The sequence below is a fragment of the Amyelois transitella genome, chromosome 3 (assembly GCF_032362555.1).
Source record: "Amyelois transitella isolate CPQ chromosome 3, ilAmyTran1.1, whole genome shotgun sequence".
NCBI lineage: Eukaryota > Metazoa > Arthropoda > Insecta > Lepidoptera > Pyralidae > Amyelois > Amyelois transitella.
The window spans coordinates 895,734-918,904 of record NC_083506.1 but is presented as its reverse complement, the minus strand read 5'-3'; the positions used below and the strand labels follow the sequence as shown (position 1 = coordinate 918,904).

Below are 23,171 nucleotides of genomic sequence, written 5' to 3'. Positions count from 1 at the left end.
AGTTGTCAGTGTGTTATTTTCGTTTGTTTTATTTTGATTAAAGTTTTCGCCCCGGAATGATCCTTAAATGCTGAAACGATGTCTGTGTGTAAATATTGTGAAGAATTAGAAAATAAACAAGACAAACCCGGCCTTGTTTGCAAAGTTTGCCTGAATTTCGTACATTTGTCATGTCTACGTCGACCCGGCACGCCTGGTGATTTTGCCTGCGATGTTTTCTTTGAATTTACTTGTGAAGACTGCTCTCCGGGAAAGAAAGAAGTGTTTGAACGAAATAAGTTTCCATGGTAAGTCTTCATCTTGGAGTTAATCCTCGTGCATCCTAACCCTTCAAGAGAGGAGCCTAAGGTGCCTTTTTGACCATGAACTTGAATTGAGTAAGTCAGGTTTCCATGGCGAGCAATTGATCTGCATTCATTGACTGAATAATTCTCAAGTACAGTAACTCTTCCATAACTTAATAGGTAAATATGATTGCTTAACTGACAGGCAACACAGACACAAATTAATCATTATTGAATGTAAAACACAGTCACTTTTAGTTTATCATTTAGTACATACTTACATATATTTTTTTAATTTCTCTTGACATTCAAGACAACATGTATTGACAAAAATTAAATCCATAACTGACTTCATATTTACGACACAATACAAATTATCTTTATTGCCCATACCACCTTATACGACTGTTATTATTATCCTCCTTGCAACTTACGCAAACTTTGTTTATTTTCAGGGTAAATGTTATTTTATTGACTCTGAACCACCTTAACTGGCACTCGTACGGAATCAGTAACCACGGCTACTTCCACTACAAGACACACATTTGCTCGTTCATCGATAGATACTGGCATCAACTGTTTGGTGGTAATACGTAAGTTATTTTTTTCTCATTATCTATACTAATATTATAAAGCTGAAGAGTTTGTTTGTTTGTTCGTTTAAACGTGCTAATCTCAGGAAGTACAGATTCGAATTGAAAAATCATTTTTGTGTTGAATAGACCATTTATCGAGGAAGGCTTTAGGCTATATAACATCACGCTGCAACTATTAGGAGCCAAGAAATAATGGAATATGTGAAATGATACCTACAATGATACCCAAATTTACTATTCCACTTGTATAGAATGTTGTGTAAACACGCCTTGACAAACCCACTGTCAATCTGATTTGATGTTTGTTACGGATAACATAGTATGTTTACCTACAAAAATAAATAAATATCCCTGGTCACGGCCACATTTACAGGAAACAAAAGAAGAACTGGGTGGGCACCATAGCTGGTGTCTTATCGGTATACAACAACATAGTGTTCCGGTCCGGGTCACTGGTGCTCGGAGAGACGGGATGGTGGAAACTGATGCACAACTTCTCGCCTGCAGTGGCTGCACATATTGGTACATACATACATATAATCACTTCTGTTCCGTTCTGACTTCTCTGTACCCACCGACCGGGGGACAGAATGGAATTGAAAATAATAAAAAATAAAACGGATCCATTAGAGAATCAGATTTTGGTGAACAGACCGGAATAACACCTGATATCTTGATGTCTTGGCATGTTCCCAGCTACACTCGCCGCCATAATGCATCGGGCCTTGGGGTCCCATTATACAATACACTGACGACATCACATACTATTTCCATATATTTCAGTGCAAGAACTACCAAAGGACAAGCCCAAAGGCCGCCCCCGTAGTCAGATGTCAATGGACATGGTGCATTTCGTCGCGAAAGTCACGGAAATGGGTAAGTAATGTGTAAGTGAGACCGGTGCTTTGCTTATCCAGAGCAAAGAAATCTGCTGAGCTTATGACTTTTCAAATTCAAACTTTTATTTGCATAATATGAGAACAACGTATCTTGATCAAATTAAGGACGTTCTGGTAAAGGGTCAGGTCAAAAGTACCCGAAACCGCCAAGCTTGTATGAAGAGAGTAATGTGGATGAAGCGAAGGAAGTATGCAGAGATCGTGGCAAGTGGAAAGAGGTAGTCTCTGCCTACCCCTCCGGGAAAGAGGCGTGATTTTATGTATGTATGTATGTATATGAGAACAACAAGGTCTTAAATTTATATGTATACCAGATCTTCATATTTACCCTTTCGTATGTTGCAAAACATTTATTATGTATTAGTAGACATTACTAACTTATACATAAATCCCTTTTTGAATTGCTGCGGCTGTTAGAGTTATTTTTTTATTATTTTATGTTGTATTTGAGAAGCTTGTGTAGTTTTATTTAAATGAAATTAAAACAAACAACGAAGTAATGTTCCCTAAGCACTTAACTCCTTCCCGGTTAGGACATTTCAAGTAACAGAATGGAATGTTCCTCTTAAAACGGACACTGTCCCCAAAAAGGTACTGGTACATATATTAAACATAAAGTTTACTAATTACTTTTACTTCCCATTCATTACGGGATCTATCCCTTCAAGTGAACAATTTATATGAGATTTATATGACATTCTAGTATTTATATAGATATTATGCAGCAATTTCACTGTTTTTTCATTTGTCTCCAGGTTACAAGGACCTAATAAACAATGACGGCATGGACAGCATACCGTCAGAGACCGCCAAGAAGAGGAAACTGGACTACGAGGGCACTTCCAGCATGTCCAACACTTCGCACTGTGAGCTGATGGATTCTGATAGCAGGTGATAAAATATATATATTAAATAGCGACTAATGTGGATTTCTGATAGCAGGTGATAAATTTTTTATTAAATAGCGACTAGTGTGGATGTAAAGGTTGGAGTGGGAAGGCCTAGACGAACGTACCTTGATCAAGTTAAGGACGTCCTGGCAAGAGGTCAGGTCAAGAGTGCCCGAAATCGAAGTGCTTGCATGAAGGAAAGTTATGAATGTAGGATGAAGTGAAAGAAGTATGCAGCGATCGTGGTAATTGGAAAGATGTAGTCTCTGCCTACCCCTCCAGGAAAAAGGCGGGTACCTACATACTAACTAACATATGGTCACGTCTAATATCCCTTGCGGGGTAGACAGAGCCATAGTCTTGAAAAGACTGAATGGCCACGTTCAGCTATTTGGCTTAATGATAGAATTGACGGGTACCTCCGTAAGAAGAAAATAAAGTCATCAAAACAATAAGTTAACTAGTTACAGACTCAAAAAATTTTAAAGGTCACATTTAGCTGAATAGCTCATCTTGAAAGTGAAAAAAGATTTAAAAGATCCCTATGAGAAGCCAAGAGCAACTGTCCTGAAAAGAATGAAAGGCTTGTCAAGACTGTAGGCTCTGTCTACCCCGCAAGGGATATAGGCGTGACTATGTATGTACATACATAAAATTACGCCTCTTACTTTATTAATTTATTACGAGGGCAGGGTAGGCAAAGACTACCTCTTTCCACTTGCCACGATCTCTGCACACTTCCTTCGCTTCATCCACATTCATAACTATGTATGTATGTATGTTTTTTTATGATATTATATTGTTGACAGGAACGAGATCGGCGATGAATGCAGTTATGATGAAATGGACTACAAGGAGGCTAGTTTCAGAGGATTCGACTACGCTTCCACCAGCCAGATGGCGCCACTGCTCGTAAGTGAATCCAACAAACACAGACAGAACATATAATCACGTCTTTATCCCTTGCGGTGTAGACAGAGGCAACAGTCTCGCAAATACTGTAAGGCCACGTTGAGCTGTTTGGTGTAATGATGGAATTGAGATTCAAATGGTGACAGGTTGCTAGGCAATCGTCTAAAAAAGAATCCCAAGTTTATAAGCCTATCCCTAAGTCGCCTTTTACGACATCCATGTGAAAGAGATGGAGTGGTTCTATTCTTTTTTTATTGGTGTTGGGAACCACATGGCACCAATGGATTTTTTTTTTTAATATTAATCGATTGATTGAAAATCGAGTAAGAGCTCCTATTTTTTTACAGCCTGTGTATGTTTGTAAGCTGTAACACCTTGTGGGGTGGAGCTGATGTACTGAGATACAAGCTCTGCTTAGATCGGAAATCAGCCTCTCACAATCTTACAATTGCTTCACACAAACATGTACCTAGCTTTAAGTTTTAATGTTGGATTGTAGAGAAAATAAGGATACTTTGAATTTCAATTTTGAATTTCAACTTCGAATTTCAATTTCGCATTTTAATTTCGAATTTCTATTTCGAATTTCAACTTCGAATTTCAATTTCGAATTTTAATTTCGAATTTCTATTTCGAATTTCTATTTCAAATTTATATTTCGAATTTCAATTTCAAATTTATATTTTGAATTACAATATCAATTTCGAATTTCAACTTCGAATTTGAATTCTGAATTATTCACAGAGCGACTCGTCAAGCATCCACTCGTTACCACAGCTACCTTACTACGATTCAGACTCCCGAAGCCGGTCGCCGACCTTCCCACCGTCCGACCAGACCGACCAACGGACGGACTTGGTCGGATTGGTACGTGACATCAAACCGAAGAAAAATGCGGAGGAAAACGCGTATGTGAAGAGGGAATCGCTGTTTTCGAGCGAGTTGAATTCGGTCGATATACCGTGGTTTGAAAAGGTAAGTTGATATTTGTTGAAGTTTTATCAAATTGAATGAACATATGTCTGGTTTGCAATTTCTTTTTGTTTTTTCGGTATTATGTGGATAAAAGAAAATAGTCGTGCGTTCGTCGTGACCACTTTTATTTTAGTAATAGCACATCAGAATCCACTAACAAAAACGGTATTATTACCAACTAGTCGGTAAAAACACAGAATAGCGCCATCTAGCGCAATGGAACTACAACGCGGTAAAAGCACATTGCAAGTTCACTCGTAATATAAACCAAGACAAATTAATTAGATGGCGCTGTCGTTAGATTACTTCCAGTAAGAAGAACTTTCTTTAGAAATAAGTACCTAGTGCCCTTGTGCTAAGTTTTTCATTTGTATATAAACACATATAAACTCTATCCCATTAGTTCCCATAACCGCAGGAATTTCCAAAAATCCGTTGTAAGCGAACGGTTAAATTCGGTTTTTATGCCGTCAAAAGGAATACATACATAGATATAATCACGTCTATATTTTTTGCGGGGAAGACAGAGCCAATAGATTTGAAAGGACTTTGAAGGAATGAGATTCAAATAGTGAATGTTGCGCATAAAAGAAGAATCCCAAGTTTAATAGCCTATCTCTTAGTCGCCCATACAAATCTTTCTATACACAAATTACTAAATAAATTTGGTCACAGGTCCCAGACAAGCGCGAGGATCTGGTGGAGCTGAGCCAGTACGAGGAGGTGCAGCTGCTGAAGCGGGCGGCGGCGCTGGCGGCGCGGGCCGGCGCGGCGCGCGCGCACGAGCTGCGGCGGCTGCGCGCGCGCCTCGCGCTGCGCCGCGCCCAGCGGCACAGGCATCTGCCCGTCTTCGATCTGGACAAGTCAGTTTATTGGTCACTAGATTAGATACGCCCCGGGGGCCGTCCTGTCTCTAGCTACGCCCCGAGGCTTCGGGGTGAAAGTACTTATGATGTGTATCAAATGTGATGTCAATAGGACCACTTCATCTCTTTCTCGTGGATGTCGTTAAAGACGACGGTGGACAGAGATTACATCTTTCCACTAACCACGATTAATTAATTAATTGATGGCAAAATAATTATTAGGTACCTATTATACTTATTTACTTTGTTTTGGCGGCCTCTGTGGCCAGCGGTAGTGCGCTTGTCTGTGATATCGGAGGTCCCGGGTTCGAATCCCGGTCAGGGCATGATGAGAAAAGAACTTTTTCTAATTGGCCTGGGTCTTGGATGTTTATCTATATAAGTATTTATTATAAAATATAGTATCGTTGAGTTAGTATCTCGTAACACAAGTCTCGAACTTACTTCGAGGCTAACTCAATCTGTATAATTTGTCCCGTATATATTTATTTATATTTATATATTTGTTTGTTCCAGAATTGTCAAAGTGCTAGGGGGTTACGTGGCCGAAGACCCTAGGCTGGTCACCAGTTCGGATCGCGTCCTAGACAGGTTCCAGAGATCGGTAAGTACCTTATTGTTTATGACCAGCATAATAAATACATACATATAATCACGTCTATATCCCTTGCGGGGTAGACAGAGCCGACAGTCCTGAAAGCCTGACAGGCCACGTTCAGGTGTTTGGCTTAAGTTAATAGTGACAGGTTTAGAAGCATATCCCTTATTGATTTAGCCTCGCAGTAAGTTCGAGACTTGTGTTACGAGATACTAACTCAACGATACTATATTTTATAATAAATACTTATATAGATAAACATCCAAGACCCAGGCCAATCAGAAAAAGTTATTTTCTCATCATGCCTTGGCCGGAATTCGAACCCGGGATCTCCGGTGTCACAGACAGGCGTACTACCGCTGCGCCACAGAGGCCGTCAATTTTTAGTCACCTTAACCTTTCAACCACCTAAGCATACCCCTAACTGTACTAATTCCCTTTCAGTACCACCTCGACAACCTCTGTGGTACCATCGCCAGTACCACTTACAACACGATACTGACATCCAAATTCGAACCCACGCCATTCCGGTCCGCGTACTCGGGGACTCTGCTCAGGCCGTACATCAGAAGAGATGCGGAGACCACTCCGCTGTGGTTGAAACTCACAAATGAACTACTAAAGAAGGCTAACAAGTAAGTGATGTTATTTCGATATGTATCATACATACATACATACATAAAATCACGCCTCTTTCCCGAAGGGGTAGGCAGAGACTACCTCTTTCCACTTGCCACGATCACTGCATACTTCCTTCGCTTCATCCACTTTCATAACTCTCTTCATACAAGCTCGGCGGTTTCGGGTACTTTTGACCTGACCCTTTACCAGGACGTCTTTAATTAATTCTAATTATATGTATCATAGATACTTTGTCCCGTACGGCGTTTGCAGAGTCAAAAGTCTCGACAATACTGAAAGGTTCAGTTTTACATATAGATGTATAACATAATGATGGAATTGAGATTCAAAATAGTGACCAGTTGCTAGACTATAACAGCTGAACGTGGCGTTTCAGTCTTTTCAATCTGTTAGCTCTGTCTACCCCACAAGGGATAAAGACGTAATTATATAGCTAGCCCATCGCCATCGCACAAGATGAATCTTTATGCGGAAAATAAAGATTTTTCAAAATAAAAATCCACAAGTCTTCTATATATACAAAAATTCAAAAAAATTCAAAATTTTTTATTCATTATTATAGGATATTATTATATCGCTTAATAATTGTCGTATGGTTTAACAACTTGGTTGACGTCAAATAAATTACTTAAAAACTAAGTTTACTGCCGCTTCCAAGGCGTCAGTGCAGAAGAAGCGGTAACAAACTGCACTGCAGCATTTTCATCAACAACGTCAACTTCACAATATTAAATTATACTTAGAATAGAATGTGGACGGGAGAATACATTGTTCACGGGAGATTTATATATTTATGAGATTTAATATTGAAAAAAGAAATATATATATATATATATTATGGATTGCCAATTTTAAAAAGATTTATGTACAGAGTGTACTGAAATTTTGATTTAAGTTCAAATTAAACTACAATTAATTACGAGGTTCCTGTGCCAAGCTCGAGCCAGATGTTTTTATCATTAAGGTAATCATCAGTCCTATAATAAGCCTTCCCACAAAGTTACTTTCTTTACATACTCTTTGAATTTTCGGTTGGGCATATCAAGAACAGACTCCGGCAACCTATTATAAAATCGTATACAGTTCCCCATAAATGATTTACTGACTTTGCTAAGCCTATGAAACGGCATGACTAATTTATGTTTATTACGTAAATTTCTATCAGTTGTGGCACTAATACATACATATAATCATGTCTATATCCCTTGCGGGGTAGACAGAGCCAACAGTCCTGAGCGGACTGATAGGCCACGTTCAGCTATTTGGCTTTAAGATAGAATTGAGATTCGAATAGTGACTAAAAAAAGAATCTCAAGTTTGTTAGCCTATCCCTTAGTCGCCTTTTACGACATCCATGGGAAAGAGATGGAGTGGTCCTATTCTTTTGGTATTGGTGCCGGGAACCACACGGCACCAATACCAAAAGAGTCTTTTATATAATATAATAATATATATATTTATATATATATATGTTAATCGTCCCTCAGGAAAGTACCTGGATACTCCCCTCCGCCGCGCGCCACACTGGACTACTCGTACGTGCGGCCGCAACACATCGCCGCGGTCAACGACCTCTGCGCCACACACTTCTGGCCCGGGATAGATTGTGAGTTTGAGACCTTGGTTCTGGACCAAGAATGATGCTTATTTGATCATTAACTGGACAGTTGGAGAAGCTATTTCAAATCCGGCTCGAAGGACCAACATCAGGCGTTTTTGGTCCTACGAACCGGCTTTGAAACAAAACAAATACGTCTCATTCTTCATATTTGATCATTTCAGACACCCCGGATAGTTATTTTACTTTTTCAACCTCTTTTTGTTTATCTTAACAACAGAAATGATTGAAGAAATTACAAACGAAAACATAACCTACAACTAGTTTCATTGTTTACAAAGTTATTTTCACATATGTTTTTTTTTCTATGATTTTAAAGGTTAGATATTAATGGGTTTTGCATGTTTCTAGATCTGCGAGAAAATACTTAAATTATCCAAGCACTGATCACTTGTAATATGGCTTGTAGTTTGTTTTCCAAACATATGACGTCACGCGATCTGAATTGACGTAAAGTGCTGTTTTCGCGGCAATTTTAAATAAATTACGTTTTTGACTTTTTTAAATACTCCAAAAGATTTATTTATTTAAAATAATATTTTTTATGGATATATAAATAAATAAAGATTATTTTTAAACACAATCTGAAAAGTTGTCCGGTACCCTATTAAACTTAGAATAGAATGTGGACGAGAGAATACAAATTATAGTCCCTGCCTACTCCCCAGGGAAAAAGGCGTGATTTATGTATATATGTATGTACATACATACATATGATCACGCCCATATCCCTTGCGGGGAAGACAGAGCCAACAGTCTTAAAAAGACTGATAGGCCACGTTTAGCTGTTTGGCTTAATGATAGAATTAAGATGCAGGTTGCTAGTCTGTCGCCTAAAAGAAGAATACCAAGTTTATAAGACTATCCCTTAGTCGCCTTTTACGATATCCATAGGAAAGAGATGGAGTGATCCTATACTTTATTTTCTAATGGTGCCGGAAACCACACGGCACTATATGTATGTAATGTAAATGTAACTAACATACATACATATGGTCACGTCTATATCCCTAGCGGGGTAGACAGAGCCAACAGTCTTGAAAAGACTGAATGGCCACGTTCAGCTATTTGGCTTAATGATAGAATTGAGAATGTAATTAACTAAGACCATATTTCATCCAAACAGTGACCGAAGCACTCCAGTACCCAGAGTTCAGCTGCGTGGTCACATACAAGCGGCTGGTGGTGGGCTGTGCGTTCCTGGTTCCCGACGCGAATCACAACGAGGCTTACATATCCTTCATCCTCACGAGACCGGAGTGGAGGAAAGCCAAGATCGCTTCGTTCATGCTGTACCATCTGCTGCAGGTGATCAAATTATAATCTAATAAGTACCTATTGATTTATTTTTCTATAGGAAACATACATACATACATATGGTCACGTCTATATCCCTTGCGGGGTAGACAGAGCCAACAGTCTTGAAAGACTAAATGGCCACGTTCAGCTATTTGGCTTAATGATAGAATTGAGATTCAAATAGTGACAGGTTGCTGGCCTATCGCCAAAAAAAGAATCCCAAGTTTGTAAGCCTATCCCTTAGTTGCCTTTTACGACATCCATGGGAAAGAGATGGAGTGGTCCTATTCTTTTTGTATTGGTGCCGGGAACCACACGGCATTCTATAGGAAAACTTAAAAAAAAAATCGGTTGTCTGTTAAGTCGGTTTACTGACGATAGTTGAACGTGACAACGTCTTAAGAAAATACTGATACACCACATTCACTTTTCACTTCACTTGATACTCGACCAAAACATAACAACATCGCTCACTCAAGTAGGAGAGAGACGGATGTCGAACGCTGCCGAACGCGAAGGCCGATTGTGCCTCTTTGTCGCTCGTTCCGCGCTCTCGCTTGCACTTCAAGTCTCACATGGAACGCCTCAGAGCGAGGTAACGCCGCATGAGTCATGTTTTTTCGTGCGTGCAGCCTGCTCAATCGAATTATAAGACGTTGTGACGTCAAAAAAGAAAAGTTAACTTTCGCCATTACCCCTCTGGATGTGTAACCATGATGCTGGGTTTAATTTCTCCTGAAAAGGTTGTGGCTGACAGATGGGAGTGGTAGTTTCAAGTAAAACAGGGTTTACCTCACCCAATCCCAGGATTATGATCAAGAGTATAAAAAAAAATTTAAAATTTTTTTATTCATTATTATACTTAGGATACTTCATATCGCTTAATAATTGTGAAATGTTTTGGTTTCACAACATTGGTTGATGGCACCCCGGGCTCCTCTACAGAGGGGTGAGGATATAACTGGGACTATAGCCAGGAGGAAGAATAATCTGTCGACCTCTGAATTTCACTCAATCGTAACAAATCCATAATAGTGTGAATTGTATTTAATTAAAAGTTTTCCTTTTATTAAGATATCTGCCGTGTGATTTCCGGCACCAATAGAAAAAAGAACAGAACCACTCCATCTATTACCCATGGATGTCGTAAAAGGGGACTAAGGGATATATGCTTATGAAGTAATGGATTATTTTAGGCGATGGGCTAGTAACCTGTCAGTATTTGAATCTCAATGCTATGATTGAGGCAAACAAGTGAATGTTGCTTACCCGTCTTTTTAAGACTGTTAGTTTTGTCTACCCTGCAGTGGATATAAACATGATTTTATGTTTGTATATGTAATATAATATGCAGATAACTGACTATATTTCAATTTGTTTTAGACATGTTCAGGCAAGGATGTGACTCTTCACGTCTCTCCCACCAATCCGGCCATATTTCTGTATCAGAAATTTGGCTTCAAGGTAAGGATGGTTAATTAAAACACAACATTACTTAAGTACCTCTAAATATTTTTAAAGTAAACTAAACATAGCTCTTTGCCAAGTTTGGTATGTAAATATGACTTTATCTGTCACGCACTTATATATTTATTTATCTGTCATTACATGTTTATCACTGGTAATCACCAATTAAGATAGAACCAAGTATTTCCAAAATTTGATGGTGAACCATAATTGTTTTTGGTTAGAAGTTGGAAAGTAACATGAGGAGAGGACAAGAATAGAAAAGAAAAGAAAAGATTTTGTTAAAAAAATAATATATTTAAACTAGTGCAGGAGGCTTATTCAAAAATCCTTCTGCAATAAGATGATCATAGATCTTCCTCGTTTTGTTCACATCTATCTTCACAATCCTCCTCGCATCCAGCAGTCGAAGGAATCCCATCTTATTGTTCTCCGACACAAGTTGTTCTTTAATATCTAAGTAGTTTGCCGGTATCAGTCTTAATGTTGAACAAAGTGTCCTCTCTGAATCGCTAAGACGGTCGTAACCTGGCAAATCGATGATTTCCAGAGGCATCGAAGTCCCTTTCATTTTGCTCCGACCAGAAGTCTTTTGAAAAAACCTATTTTTGATTGGAGATGTGCTGTCATACTTCTTCTGCATAACCAATGTGCTAGATCTCATTTCTTTCATGTGCAAATCATTTTCTTTCTTCAATTGCTTGTATAGTCTGGCTGCGTAGAGCGTTTTGATTCCATTCCGTCTGTACTCGCACAACCGTAATATCTTTTGTGTCAATTCAGATTCTAAGCTCAGTCGCTCCATAAAAGCATCAAACTGCATTCCTGTCATAAATTGCATGAAAGAAATTAACTTCTCACATTTTTGTCTTGTTAGTGTAACCTCAAATCTCTGCAACCATGACGCCAGCTTGTTTGGCATTATCAAACCATGGTTTTTAATTATTGTGTATCTCCTCTGGCGCTCTCTCAAACGATTATTTAGAGCATTGACTAAAGCAATCTTTAAAGAGTCCATCATAGACTCATCATCAACTTCATCATCAGAGTAGCTATCTTCTATATTGAATAAACTCTCTGCGTTATGATCATAACTCAATTCAAACTCAGATCTGTGAGCATTATAGCCAGCCAAATGCTGATCAGACTGATTATTCCGTGGTGGATTTGTACTTATATCTGTACTATACAAGTATGGTATTATCAACTGTGGAAACAAAGACTGTTGCGTCTCAGGCAAAAGTTTCAATTCTTTATATTGTACATTTTCTATATAATACTTTCTGTAATGTTCTTGGCATTCTAATTTGGAACGTGTGTGCACAAATTTAGATATCTCCTCCCAGTTGCCAAAACCGTATGTCGATAATGCGGATAGCAACTTACATTCTTCTTTGGCAGACCAGTTGCAATTATCAAACAAGGGAAAGTCGTTTCTACGTACGGCGTACTTGTGATCGTTTTTGTGAGAGCCGATCTCCTTCCCAGCAGCAAAACAAGCCGTGCATAAGTTTGAGTCGCACTCGCAACATTCTATGTAGGGTTCATGGGCGGTTTCCCCACAAAAGTCACATTTTGTTTGCAGTATGTCATTGGACATTTTTTTCGCAGGTGGAAGAGCTCATCCAAGATTTCTACGAGAAGTATTACGATATAGAATACAAGGGATGCCGGCACGCACTATTTCTAAGACTCGTCAGATAATAAACAATGATAAAGATTGAACTTGTTTTACTCAAACCTTTTCCCTAGAAATAGTTTTTACTCAAGATATTATAATTTGTTCTTTTTTAAAAAAAGAACCTAAAAAGACGAATGACAATATGAAAGGCGAGGCGATTTTATTATTTTTTATATGATACGAGGTGACGACGACGACCGACGACAAAACAAAACAATTTTTATAGCATGAGCATGACAAGACTGACATAGCCGGCACTGGCAGTGACAGCTGTCTCATGACCAACTCCATTTGACTATGCAATGATGCCTGTCTTTGCATCTTTTTAGGTAAACGCATTGTATGTCATAGTCCAAGCTAGCATACAAGTATAAAAACATTTCTTTTTTATAAAATAAAAGTATCGTTTCAGAGATTAATTGCACTATTTATATTACCTTGATATTAGGAATAGGGATACACAAATAAAAAGTTTCATCCAAATCTGCCCTTCCTTACTGGGCATTTGGTCAGGTGATTAGCGCCTACCATACCAACACGAAAAATGAACTTATTTAAAATAATTTTGAAAAAATTATACTAAATCCCTAGTATCCCTACTTACCACACTAATGTTATAAAAGAAACTGTCCGTCTGTTTTGCTTTCACGCCTAAATCACTGAACTGAATTCGATGAAAATTAGAACAGAGTTGACCAAGAGTAAGAACATGGGCATAAAACAATTATATACATATTATATAGGCATTAGCTTGGTTAAAACGAAAACAGTAAGTTCGTTTATATTGTGCAGACTATACTTATTGCTAAACTTTATTTAAATTACCCACAAAGATAGGTAAGTTGAGTAGGTAGGTACCTACTACAGTACTAAATTATAAAAATGGGTACATTTTGGTCATTCTTTTTTCTTCTGATACAAATACTAGTGACATCATTATCATATTCCATAGATGAATGTGCCAGTAATAGTGTAGTCGCTTTTTATGACAACCATGGGAACGAAATGAAGTAAAAGTAGTTCTAACTAATGCGGCACGAATTACCTTTGTCACCGAGTACTTAACCTATTTAATCGAATTTTTTATGTGAGTAAGTATTTACCTGATTGTGCCACGGGTAAGTAACAAAATAAAAAATACATACTGTAAATCTGTAAACAAAGTCACGTATCATTGTCTCATCTCCCTTGTACTACAAAACATTGAATGAATGTGATAGTACGCAACGTGAAATATGTTCTCGTTGGTACAAAATTTTACTGTTCTATAATTGGTCTCTAAATACCTTCACTACTCCGTAAGCGTATTTGATTGGTTGAAGTTTATTGTAAAGATGTCCTACTTGTCAATGAAAACATGCTGATTTAATCAATCTGGAAAACGAGGTGACGTGAGCGGTCTTTTCTAGAATTTTGAACGCTTCAATTTATATTTATCTCTTTTTAACACTAACTGCGTTCGCATCAGTGTTGATGTTGCATCTCTTTTACTCGAAGGTTGAAGGCCCTAGAATGTTCTAGACGTTTTAATGTATATATTTTGGCGCGACGGCAACGTTGCGTTTCATTCATTTGTGAAGTTTACTGTGGTGAAGTGTTGTGTTGTGTGTGAGGATTTTAGTAGAAATTTTAGATTTTCTGCTGTTGGATTGCATTGTATTTATCTTTGGATACCTAGAATAATTAAGTAAGTATTCTAGAAATTAACACGATCTGTTTTGTCCGTAAAAAGTATAAATTGTACTGTAACTTACAGATCTAAAATGGATCAGCATACATTTCCAAAAAAGGCGTTTAACGCGTGCAAAAGCTAATAAATGTGTTTTTTTGTTTCAGGTTAAGTGTATACAATGGGGAAAGATTACTACAAAATATTAGGGATCTCCAAAGGCGCGACAGACGACGAAATCAAGAAGGCCTACCGAAAATTGGCATTGAAGTACCATCCCGACAAGAATAAAGCTGCAGGCGCGGAAGAGAGATTCAAAGAAGTGGCTGAAGCTTACGAGGTGTTATCAGACAAAAAGAAGAGGGAAATCTATGACACTCATGGCGAAGAAGGTTTGAAAGGAGGAATGGGCGGCCAGAACGGGCCAGGAGGCGGACAGTCGTACTCGTACACTTTCCATGGTGATCCGAGGGCGACTTTCGCGCAGTTCTTCGGCTCGGCGAGTCCTTTCCAGGCTTTCTTCGATCTGAACGGTGGCGGTGGGGGCACGACGATGTTCTTCGACCGCGACATGGACGTCGATATGGATCCTTTCGCGAACATGGGCATGGGTCAAGCGCGACATGGCGGTCCAGGTGGCGCGTTCCGTAGCCAGAGTTTCAACATTCATGGGTCTCCAAATAGGAAAGAAAAATCTCAAGATCCGCCCATTGAACACGATCTGTACGTGTCGCTCGAAGATATCGCGCGCGGATGTGTTAAAAAGATGAAGATTTCGCGCCGCGTCATGCAACCAGATGGCACATCTAAGAAAGAGGACAAAGTGCTGACCATCCATGTAAAACCTGGTTGGAAAGCCGGAACAAAGATAACTTTCCAAAAAGAGGGAGATCAAGGAAGGAATAAGATCCCTGCGGACATTGTGTTCATCATCAGAGACAAGCCCCATCCCCAGTTCAAGCGAGAGGGCAGCGACATCAGATACACAGCAAAAGTCTCGCTCAAACAGGTATGTAACTTTTTCAATTCTCTGGAATCTACCATTATGAGTCATTCATTGTGTTGATATTATGGAGTCCCCTCTTTGGAAATTCACGAGTTGTCAATTGGATGGTAATTTATTTCCAGAAATGTTAATTTTCAAAACAAAGAATTGAATCATTCATTGTGAATTTCCTAGATAGTCGACCTAGTTTAAACTGTATTTGAATGAACTCTAGCACTTATTTATTTACTAGTTGTAAATATTTTAAATTCTAGAGGTCACTGTTTAAGTAATTTTTATTCTAGCATTATCACAAGATAGACCCTAAATTAAAAAAAAAAATCACATGTATCTAAACTTGATTTTTCATTGTTTCAGGCTCTCTGCGGCACAATCATCGAAGTTCCTACAATGTCTGGTGAGAAGTTAACAGTGAACCTTCAGGGTGAAGTAGTCAAACCGCACACCGTGAAGAGGTTCCCCGGCTACGGGCTTCCGTTCCCCAAGGAACCAACGAGGAAGGGTGATCTGCTGGTCGCCTTCGACATCAAGTTCCCCGACCGTTTAAGTTCAGGAGTCAAGGAGATACTAATGGACACATTACCTAATTAATTTACCAACTAAGACTGCCGAATGCCTCATTGAGAGACATTTTTGAATGAGTTTCTGTGATTTTGTAAAATCTAGGGTTTGTGGAATTTATTGCTTAATTCTTTTAAATTTTCTAAAAATTCAAAGTGAGTCAAGGTCACTTTTACTCATTTTGTACAGAAAGTTTGTGAATTGAGTAAGAAAAAAGCAGATCAAGTACATTTTAGCAAATCAGGCCATACATCATTTGATTTCATCCATGTTACAGAAACTCGTTGATTTTATGCTCAATGATATGGGACATTTCCGATTTGTGTAGGAACTTTGTTTACTCATGTTGCCTAGTGGCGTATAGGACTGTGTGAATGTTAGTCAAATTGTTGTTTGAGCGAGTTTTCTGCGTTGTAGCAGGGAATCGGTGAGGTTGTGTTTCGTATTTAATTTCTTTAAGTTGTAAATATTTTGTACCATTATGTAAATATTGATTGACAGTGATTGTAAGTTTTAAGTCTAGAAACTGGAACTTGGCAATTGCACGGTTGTAATCAAAATTAGGTTTTAAAACAATTTGACTAGAATTTATTTCTTTGTAGTTTTGAATATTGTATTTAGTGAGAAGCATTGTTTAAAACTTAGGACTTATAATTACTGTTCAAAATGACTAATAAACAAAATGCAAAAAGTAAAAATTTCTGAGACTTTTAATTTTGTTCTCCCATATATCAAGAGTCTGGTGACGTCGTGTTCGCCCACTTGGAATCTATTTTTGCTATCATTCTGACATTATGAAGAGATTTCGTGTGGGCTGTGAACGTCGGAATCTCTTCGCACTGCAAGTTGTACAGTCTACGAAATAAATTTCTACTGAGCTGTGTCTAAATCCCTTACGGCGTAGACAGAGCTGTTAAATTAAGTCTCAAAGAAAAATGATCACGTTATGTACTTGGCTACATGATCAAAGGTATATAGTAAGTAGGTACATAACTAGCTATATTTTTTTAGAATTTCATTGTTAATAAACATAATTTCTTATATTTTTAGGGGTATTTTGTAACTGGAAATTTTACTCATTTGTCACCGGAGGGATTAAGTATGATATTTTTTGGAAAAATTACAACTTGTCACAGTCTTGTCAAGCTGTGGGTAGGTTGGTAGGATCTGAATAATCCAACAAATTGGTTCTGTACTACAACCTACACACGTATTATTTTTTTTGACTGTACACTTTACTGCATTTATCGATTAAGATGCTCGCTGTAGATGAAGAGTCAGAATTACCTACTTACGCAGGGCGGGGATCGTGAGAAGTGAAAAGTAGTAGTTTCTGCTTGATTTGACTCCCATTTGACCTCCATAACCTTTGCAGGTAAACCTTACCCGTATTGGATCGATCATGGTTACACATCAAGTTGCCTGAATGTGCAGGTTTCCTCACGATGTTTTCCTAACTAATGTACATAACTTCGAAAATAATCGTTGGTAACATGGCCGAGATGGGATTTGAACCTGTGCCTTTCTGCGCATCACGCATTCTATCCGAGTTCGATTCGACCGTCGACGCTCTATGTGAATAGCCAAGTGCATAAAGGCCTATTTCAAGAAAGAAATTAGACCTTTCTTTTTCATGATAGGATTCAGGATAGCATTAGTTCTTGATGACATCCTCCTCTGTAGAGGAGAGGATGTAACAGAAGCCCGGGGTGTGCCAGTTGTTGCGATGGTTTGCTAACTAATCTGTTATGTTACCTATGTTAGGAAGGCGCGCCCCAAAAAATTAGGCCAAGCGACTAGATCAACCAACCATGCCATAGTGCGAGCGAGGTCAAGGACCCCTTTTTCTAGTAGGATCTATATTTAGTCGGTATATAAATTATTAATTATGTTGTGATGTGAAAGAAGATGAAGGGAATAGAAAAGGGGAATGTTAAGATGGTTCGGTCATGTGGAGAAGATGAATGAAAGCAGGTTGACTAAGCAAATATACAAGAAGAGTGTGGAAGGAATGGTCGGAGTGGGAAGGCCTAGACGAACGTATCTTGATCAAACTAAGGACGTCCTGGCAAAGGATCAGGTCAAGAGTACCCGAAACCGCCGAGCTTGCATGAAGAGAGATATGAATGTGGATTAAACAAAAGAAGTATGCAGAGATCGTGGCAAGTGGAAAGGTGTGAGTAGTCTCTTCTCTGCCTACTCCTCCGGGAAAAAGGCGTCATTTTATATATGTAAGTACCTTTGTATGTATGTAAAAAGTATGGATTTGAATGTATGTCAAATAAAAATAGTAATTTCCCGGAAGCTTAAAATCGACTAATTGGTATTAATTTTCATTTAGGTACCTTCTGACAGGTTATCTATCTCTATAAATGTATTAGACCTACAGTTTCTTAATTATCATATAATTGTTATTGATTCGATAATTAATAAAAACTTATGTAGGATAGGTACCTATATTATTTTATCTGTGTAAGCATACCTACATATTTTTCATGTTCTAACATTATCTAGGTACCTACTTTGGTACTTATGTGTTTACTGAAATACTTACCTATATAGGTAGGTAGGAAGCGTGTCCACCTAAATCGAATAATTTTTATTTATTTATGTTTAGGTAGGTATTTCGAGGATAAAAGAATCGAATCACTGCTAGTGGAAGCGGCGTGGCTTTAAGTGACAATTGTTTCAGCTCACGGGGCAATATCGAAATTGGGACCCTAATATTTATTTATTATTAATATTAAAATTTCTTGTCTTTTGTATTATAGTAGGTGCTTACTTCCTACTTCTTCAAATTGTCTGCCTGCGAGATATGGATTCAATACAGTACCTATCAAATTCTGGTTTATTTACCTATGCTATATAGGACTAGCTGTGCCCGTGACTTAGTTAGACGTGGAATAGTTATTTTGGGCATCATTGAAGCCCTCAAGGGTGAATCATTTTCTTTGTTTTTTTACATATTCCATTATTTCTTCGCTCCTTATAGTTGCAGCGTGATGTTATATAGCCTAAAGCCTTCCTCGATAAATGGTCTATTCAACGAAAAATAATTTTCAATTCAAGCCAGTAAGTTCCTGAGATTAGTGCGTTCAAACAAACAAAGAAACTCTTCAGCTTTATAATATTAGTATAGATTAGCAGCGATTTCAAAAAGAAGGTTCTCAATTCGATCGTATTTTTTGCGTAAACTAATTGTTATTGTTTAGGTGTGGGTAGTGTCGTATGCGTCACCTGCGTAATGTAGGTTTAATGTGAATTGGTAATTAGGGTCCAACAGGGTTTATAAAAAAATCGATGCTATTTGATTTATTAAATTTTTCTAAAATAGTTTAAAAAATAAGTTCATATTGCACGGCTATCTGTTCCACATAATGCAATACAATTGGTACCTACGATAATTTTAAAATATATAATTACTAAGGTAATAATTATAACGATAATACTGTATATTCTTGTAATAAAAATTGTAATTTAAGTGCCATTCTTATTGATTTGATCATTAACTCTTATAATCTTTAACAGAATCAACCAATAGGTACCTACATTAGCTATTCTGTCATTACCGTACCGAGTCAATGCCCTTCCCGTCTTATTATACCAACAATACTTTGACAGCAGCGGTTATTTTTGGTTTATTTAATACTAAACATCCTGCAAAGTCTAGAATTTCCACATAAAACAGGTTTGACATTGTATATATGTTTTCTATCACCTTGTTATAAGGTTCAATAAGCCGTTATCTGCGCAACGGTAGTCGAGAGAGCCTAGATTGTTCGAGGTGCGCGCGTGCGGCGATCCAGGCCGAAATGACGACCGGTTTGTTCTGGCCCAATGTCGGTCAGATGGTGTTGACAGCTGCTTCTTTATATTACCCTTAGACGATGGGAAATTAAAAATAATTCAATGTATAATTACCATTATTATATTTTCACATATTTGGTGTCTTCCAAATGCTAAAGTCATTGATATTTATAAAATTTCATGAGGGTTAATAAGACATAGGTACTTATGTCTTATCATCTTTTCTTTCTAACATTTCGGATAACCAATTGGAATGAAATGTTAATAATATAGGTACTCCCTGAAAACTAATAGATTTCTGCGGATAAGGTACATGCAGTAATGATTTCTCGCATGTTATGTGGAGACCATTGCGATAATAGTTCATTTTTTTTCGAATTCGAATTTTCTCGAATTTCGAGACCCATAATTTCTACCGACTGGATATTTCTGTCACTCATAAGATAGATATGTGTTATAGAAATCATAGCCAATATGCACTAAAGGACTTTTATCACCCAAATTTGCGGAGATTTCGTATAGCTTCATCTCTCAGTGAGGAAGCACCAAGAATTATACACGTGACTGGTTTCATATCACGTGTAACAGAAACGTGATGGCTCGACGTCCCTGTATAAACGTAAGCGTTCGTGTATAACACGACCCCTTCAATGTGCTTCGCTACACCGTACTGTTGCATAACGTTTGGCGACAACATAAAATATCTGGATTATAATAATTTAATTTGTTCAGACGATAATATCTCGGGACATGGATACGCACTAGATGTCGAGTGTTTATTTATGTGCATTGTTTACAAATTTAATATAGATGATGTATTTATTGTAGGAAATCTATAAGAAAGTCGGTAATGACGAAAACTAACGTTAACTTTGGAATATGGCATTGAATAAAGTGTAAAAAGAGCGTATGCTATCAAATGGAGTAAGTAGTCTGGCTTCAAGCCACAAGGAAGTCCGTAATCGAAATATTATTTTGGGACTCTTCAGACCTTCACACCAAATTTGTTTCAAAGTTTGAGAAGGAAGTTATACTTACCTAATTTTGAATTTTTCGATAAATTATGGTGATGGGATGACTTGTGGTGACATCTGTAGGTTTATTGAGATATCTCAGTTCTAGAACGATATAAAATTGCTTCAAATAAACAAAAGGAAAGTGGAATTGACACAAAATAAATACAATTACACTCTTGATAGAAATCGTATTTTTAGATACGTTCCTACTTATCTAGAGATGAAAATAAAATATTTTATACAATACTGAACAAAACCAAACAAAAAATGATATTTCATATTTTATTCACAATTTTCCAATTTCCAAACATCTAACCTTGCGGATAACATGTGTTTACTAAACGCAAACAAATATGTCCTACAAAAATAGCGATTCTATTCTTAGAAGCATAAAGTTGAGAATTGAATAATATCTATTTTAAATTGTAAAGGTCGACGCAACATTGTGCCTTTGAAATAATTTCATTTTGTCTTCACCCATCGGGAGAAAGAGGAAGCATATTTCCATTAATATACATCGTATTCCGATGCATTTTGGGTGCATTTTAGAATCATTAAAACTATAGAATCGCGGTCGTTTGATGTAGAATATTCTAGAAAGTTCTTTCTTAAGTTACGTACAAGAACACTGGGCCATTTTATCACTAGGTAATTTTACCAACACGTGAGTTTGTTATGTCAGTGATAATGATAATGATGAATTACTATCGCGTAGATACGTTGAGGGGAATTTTAGATAAAAATTTGTTTAGATACATTATTAAAGAGTCGTAGAAAAGTAATTAAATCTTTGATAAATCGTGGCTATAAATAATATAATATTATATTATTGAAGATTCTAGAACTAAGATTAACTAAGGGTCAATTGATCAAGTAGGTATGTAGTTATCTTAATCTCAGTTCCTCTTACAAACCAACTTATAGACGATTTAATTAATCAATTTACTGTTGGAATTAAACTTATTTTAGATACCTATCACCTTAAGAATCTAGCTACACGTAGGGTGAAGTAGATACTTTTTTATATAACTGTACGCAGATATTACATGTTAAGTCTGGTTAAGACAATAATATAATACACTTATAGTCATCATACCTAATACAAACTAGGTCTTAACATATAAGATCTTTATGCCTAAGTACGAGCACTTTTCATCATTAATTTTGTCTAACATCTGTCTTATTACTATATCAGCCATTGCAGTCTAGATTAAAAGTCTTTTAAGATATAATTTTATGTAGGTAATAAAAATAAAAAAGTTCACATGTTTTGCCATATTATGCAGCATGCGAATATATGTACTAAATAAAATTATGTTAGGGAATGTCCATTAAGTATATAATAATAATTTATTTTGTCTAATTGTAATTATTACCTAAAAATTATTTTATGTCATAAAATGATTTTACACACAACCAAGTGAATAGTAGGTATTGTTTGAATTATTACATTGTTTCATAATATTAGGCAATAGATATATTATAAATACTCTCACACATGTTTTGAGGGCTGTTTGAGCATTTATGAGATCTTTGAACGACATTAATTACATGCTGTTACAGTGCACTCTATGTCAATGTCTAAACTATTCTAAAACAAACTAGGCAAGTGAACCGTAAAAAGTTTTTATCGGGAAAGCACAATAACTTTTATGGAAATAGAAAAACATGTAACATGTTACCAAATATACTTAATAAAATACCCACTGATGTAACTAATGATCTAGACAAAAAAAATGCAAAATTTATTGTTAAAAAATACTTCTACGCAGCGTATAATAAAGAACCTTAAAATTAATTTATTTAAAATCAACATTTAAAAATAACGATTTTTATATATATAATATATAATATGTGTGTGTTGTATAATTGTTGCCAAAAAACCTACAGTTATTTTCTCTCACTGAATATTGTATAATCACCCAGTATAATTAGTCGTAAACATAAGTATTGTTTGTTTTGTTACCCCACGTTGTAATGGTGTTATGGAACATGCTGTAGATTATAAGTCGCAAAACCGGTTGGGTCCTCGCTCGCTGTAGTCGTCGTAGGCATCAATCGTGCGCATTTATTATGCGGTCTATTTTGCACAGATGCCGTGACGTCACAGGCGAGTGTTAACTTTTACAGATTTCCTTTTGTATTTGATAATGTTTAGTTGTAAATGCGAATGTGCAGCGCCCAGACAAACCATCATGGTTTTTAGGCGTCATAGCTTAAGACACTACTGTGTATGTATTTCTTATGGATAATAAAAAAAAAAAAAAAAAAAAAAAGAGGCAAATAACTGCAAATTTTTAAAATAGACCGCCTAGACTAAATTATAACAAATTAGCAACAAATTGGCTGGAGTTCTAATCGCCCACCCACCTGCAGAATGATATA

The 23,171-nt window shown here is 37.1% G+C and overlaps 3 protein-coding genes across 3 annotated transcripts; 2 read left to right on the top strand and 1 right to left on the bottom strand.

The window, feature by feature from the left end:
• Nucleotide 1: 1 nt before the first annotated feature.
• Nucleotides 2–12,766, top strand: LOC106133375 (cysteine-rich protein 2-binding protein). Its single transcript, XM_060950874.1, has 14 exons — nt 2–287; nt 740–877; nt 1,254–1,402; nt 1,664–1,756; nt 2,535–2,670; nt 3,479–3,581; nt 4,326–4,556; nt 5,232–5,419; nt 5,939–6,026; nt 6,465–6,655; nt 8,150–8,268; nt 9,407–9,588; nt 10,963–11,043; nt 12,658–12,766. Exons 1-14 carry the CDS (start codon nt 79–81, stop codon nt 12,748–12,750), a joined length of 2,001 nt encoding a protein of 666 aa, XP_060806857.1. The 5' UTR covers nt 2–78; the 3' UTR covers nt 12,751–12,766.
• Nucleotides 11,323–12,959, bottom strand: LOC106133376 (transcriptional adapter 2A). Its single transcript, XM_013333080.2, has one exon. It carries the CDS (start codon nt 12,644–12,646, stop codon nt 11,345–11,347), a length of 1,302 nt encoding a protein of 433 aa, XP_013188534.1. The 5' UTR covers nt 12,647–12,959; the 3' UTR covers nt 11,323–11,344.
• Nucleotides 12,960–14,257: 1,298 nt separating this feature from the next.
• LOC106133353 (dnaJ protein homolog 1) lies at nt 14,258–16,655 on the top strand. Its single transcript, XM_013333055.2, has 3 exons — nt 14,258–14,414; nt 14,564–15,405; nt 15,760–16,655. Exons 2-3 carry the CDS (start codon nt 14,578–14,580, stop codon nt 15,991–15,993), a joined length of 1,062 nt encoding a protein of 353 aa, XP_013188509.1. The 5' UTR covers nt 14,258–14,414; nt 14,564–14,577; the 3' UTR covers nt 15,994–16,655.
• Nucleotides 16,656–23,171: the final 6,516 nt, after the last annotated feature.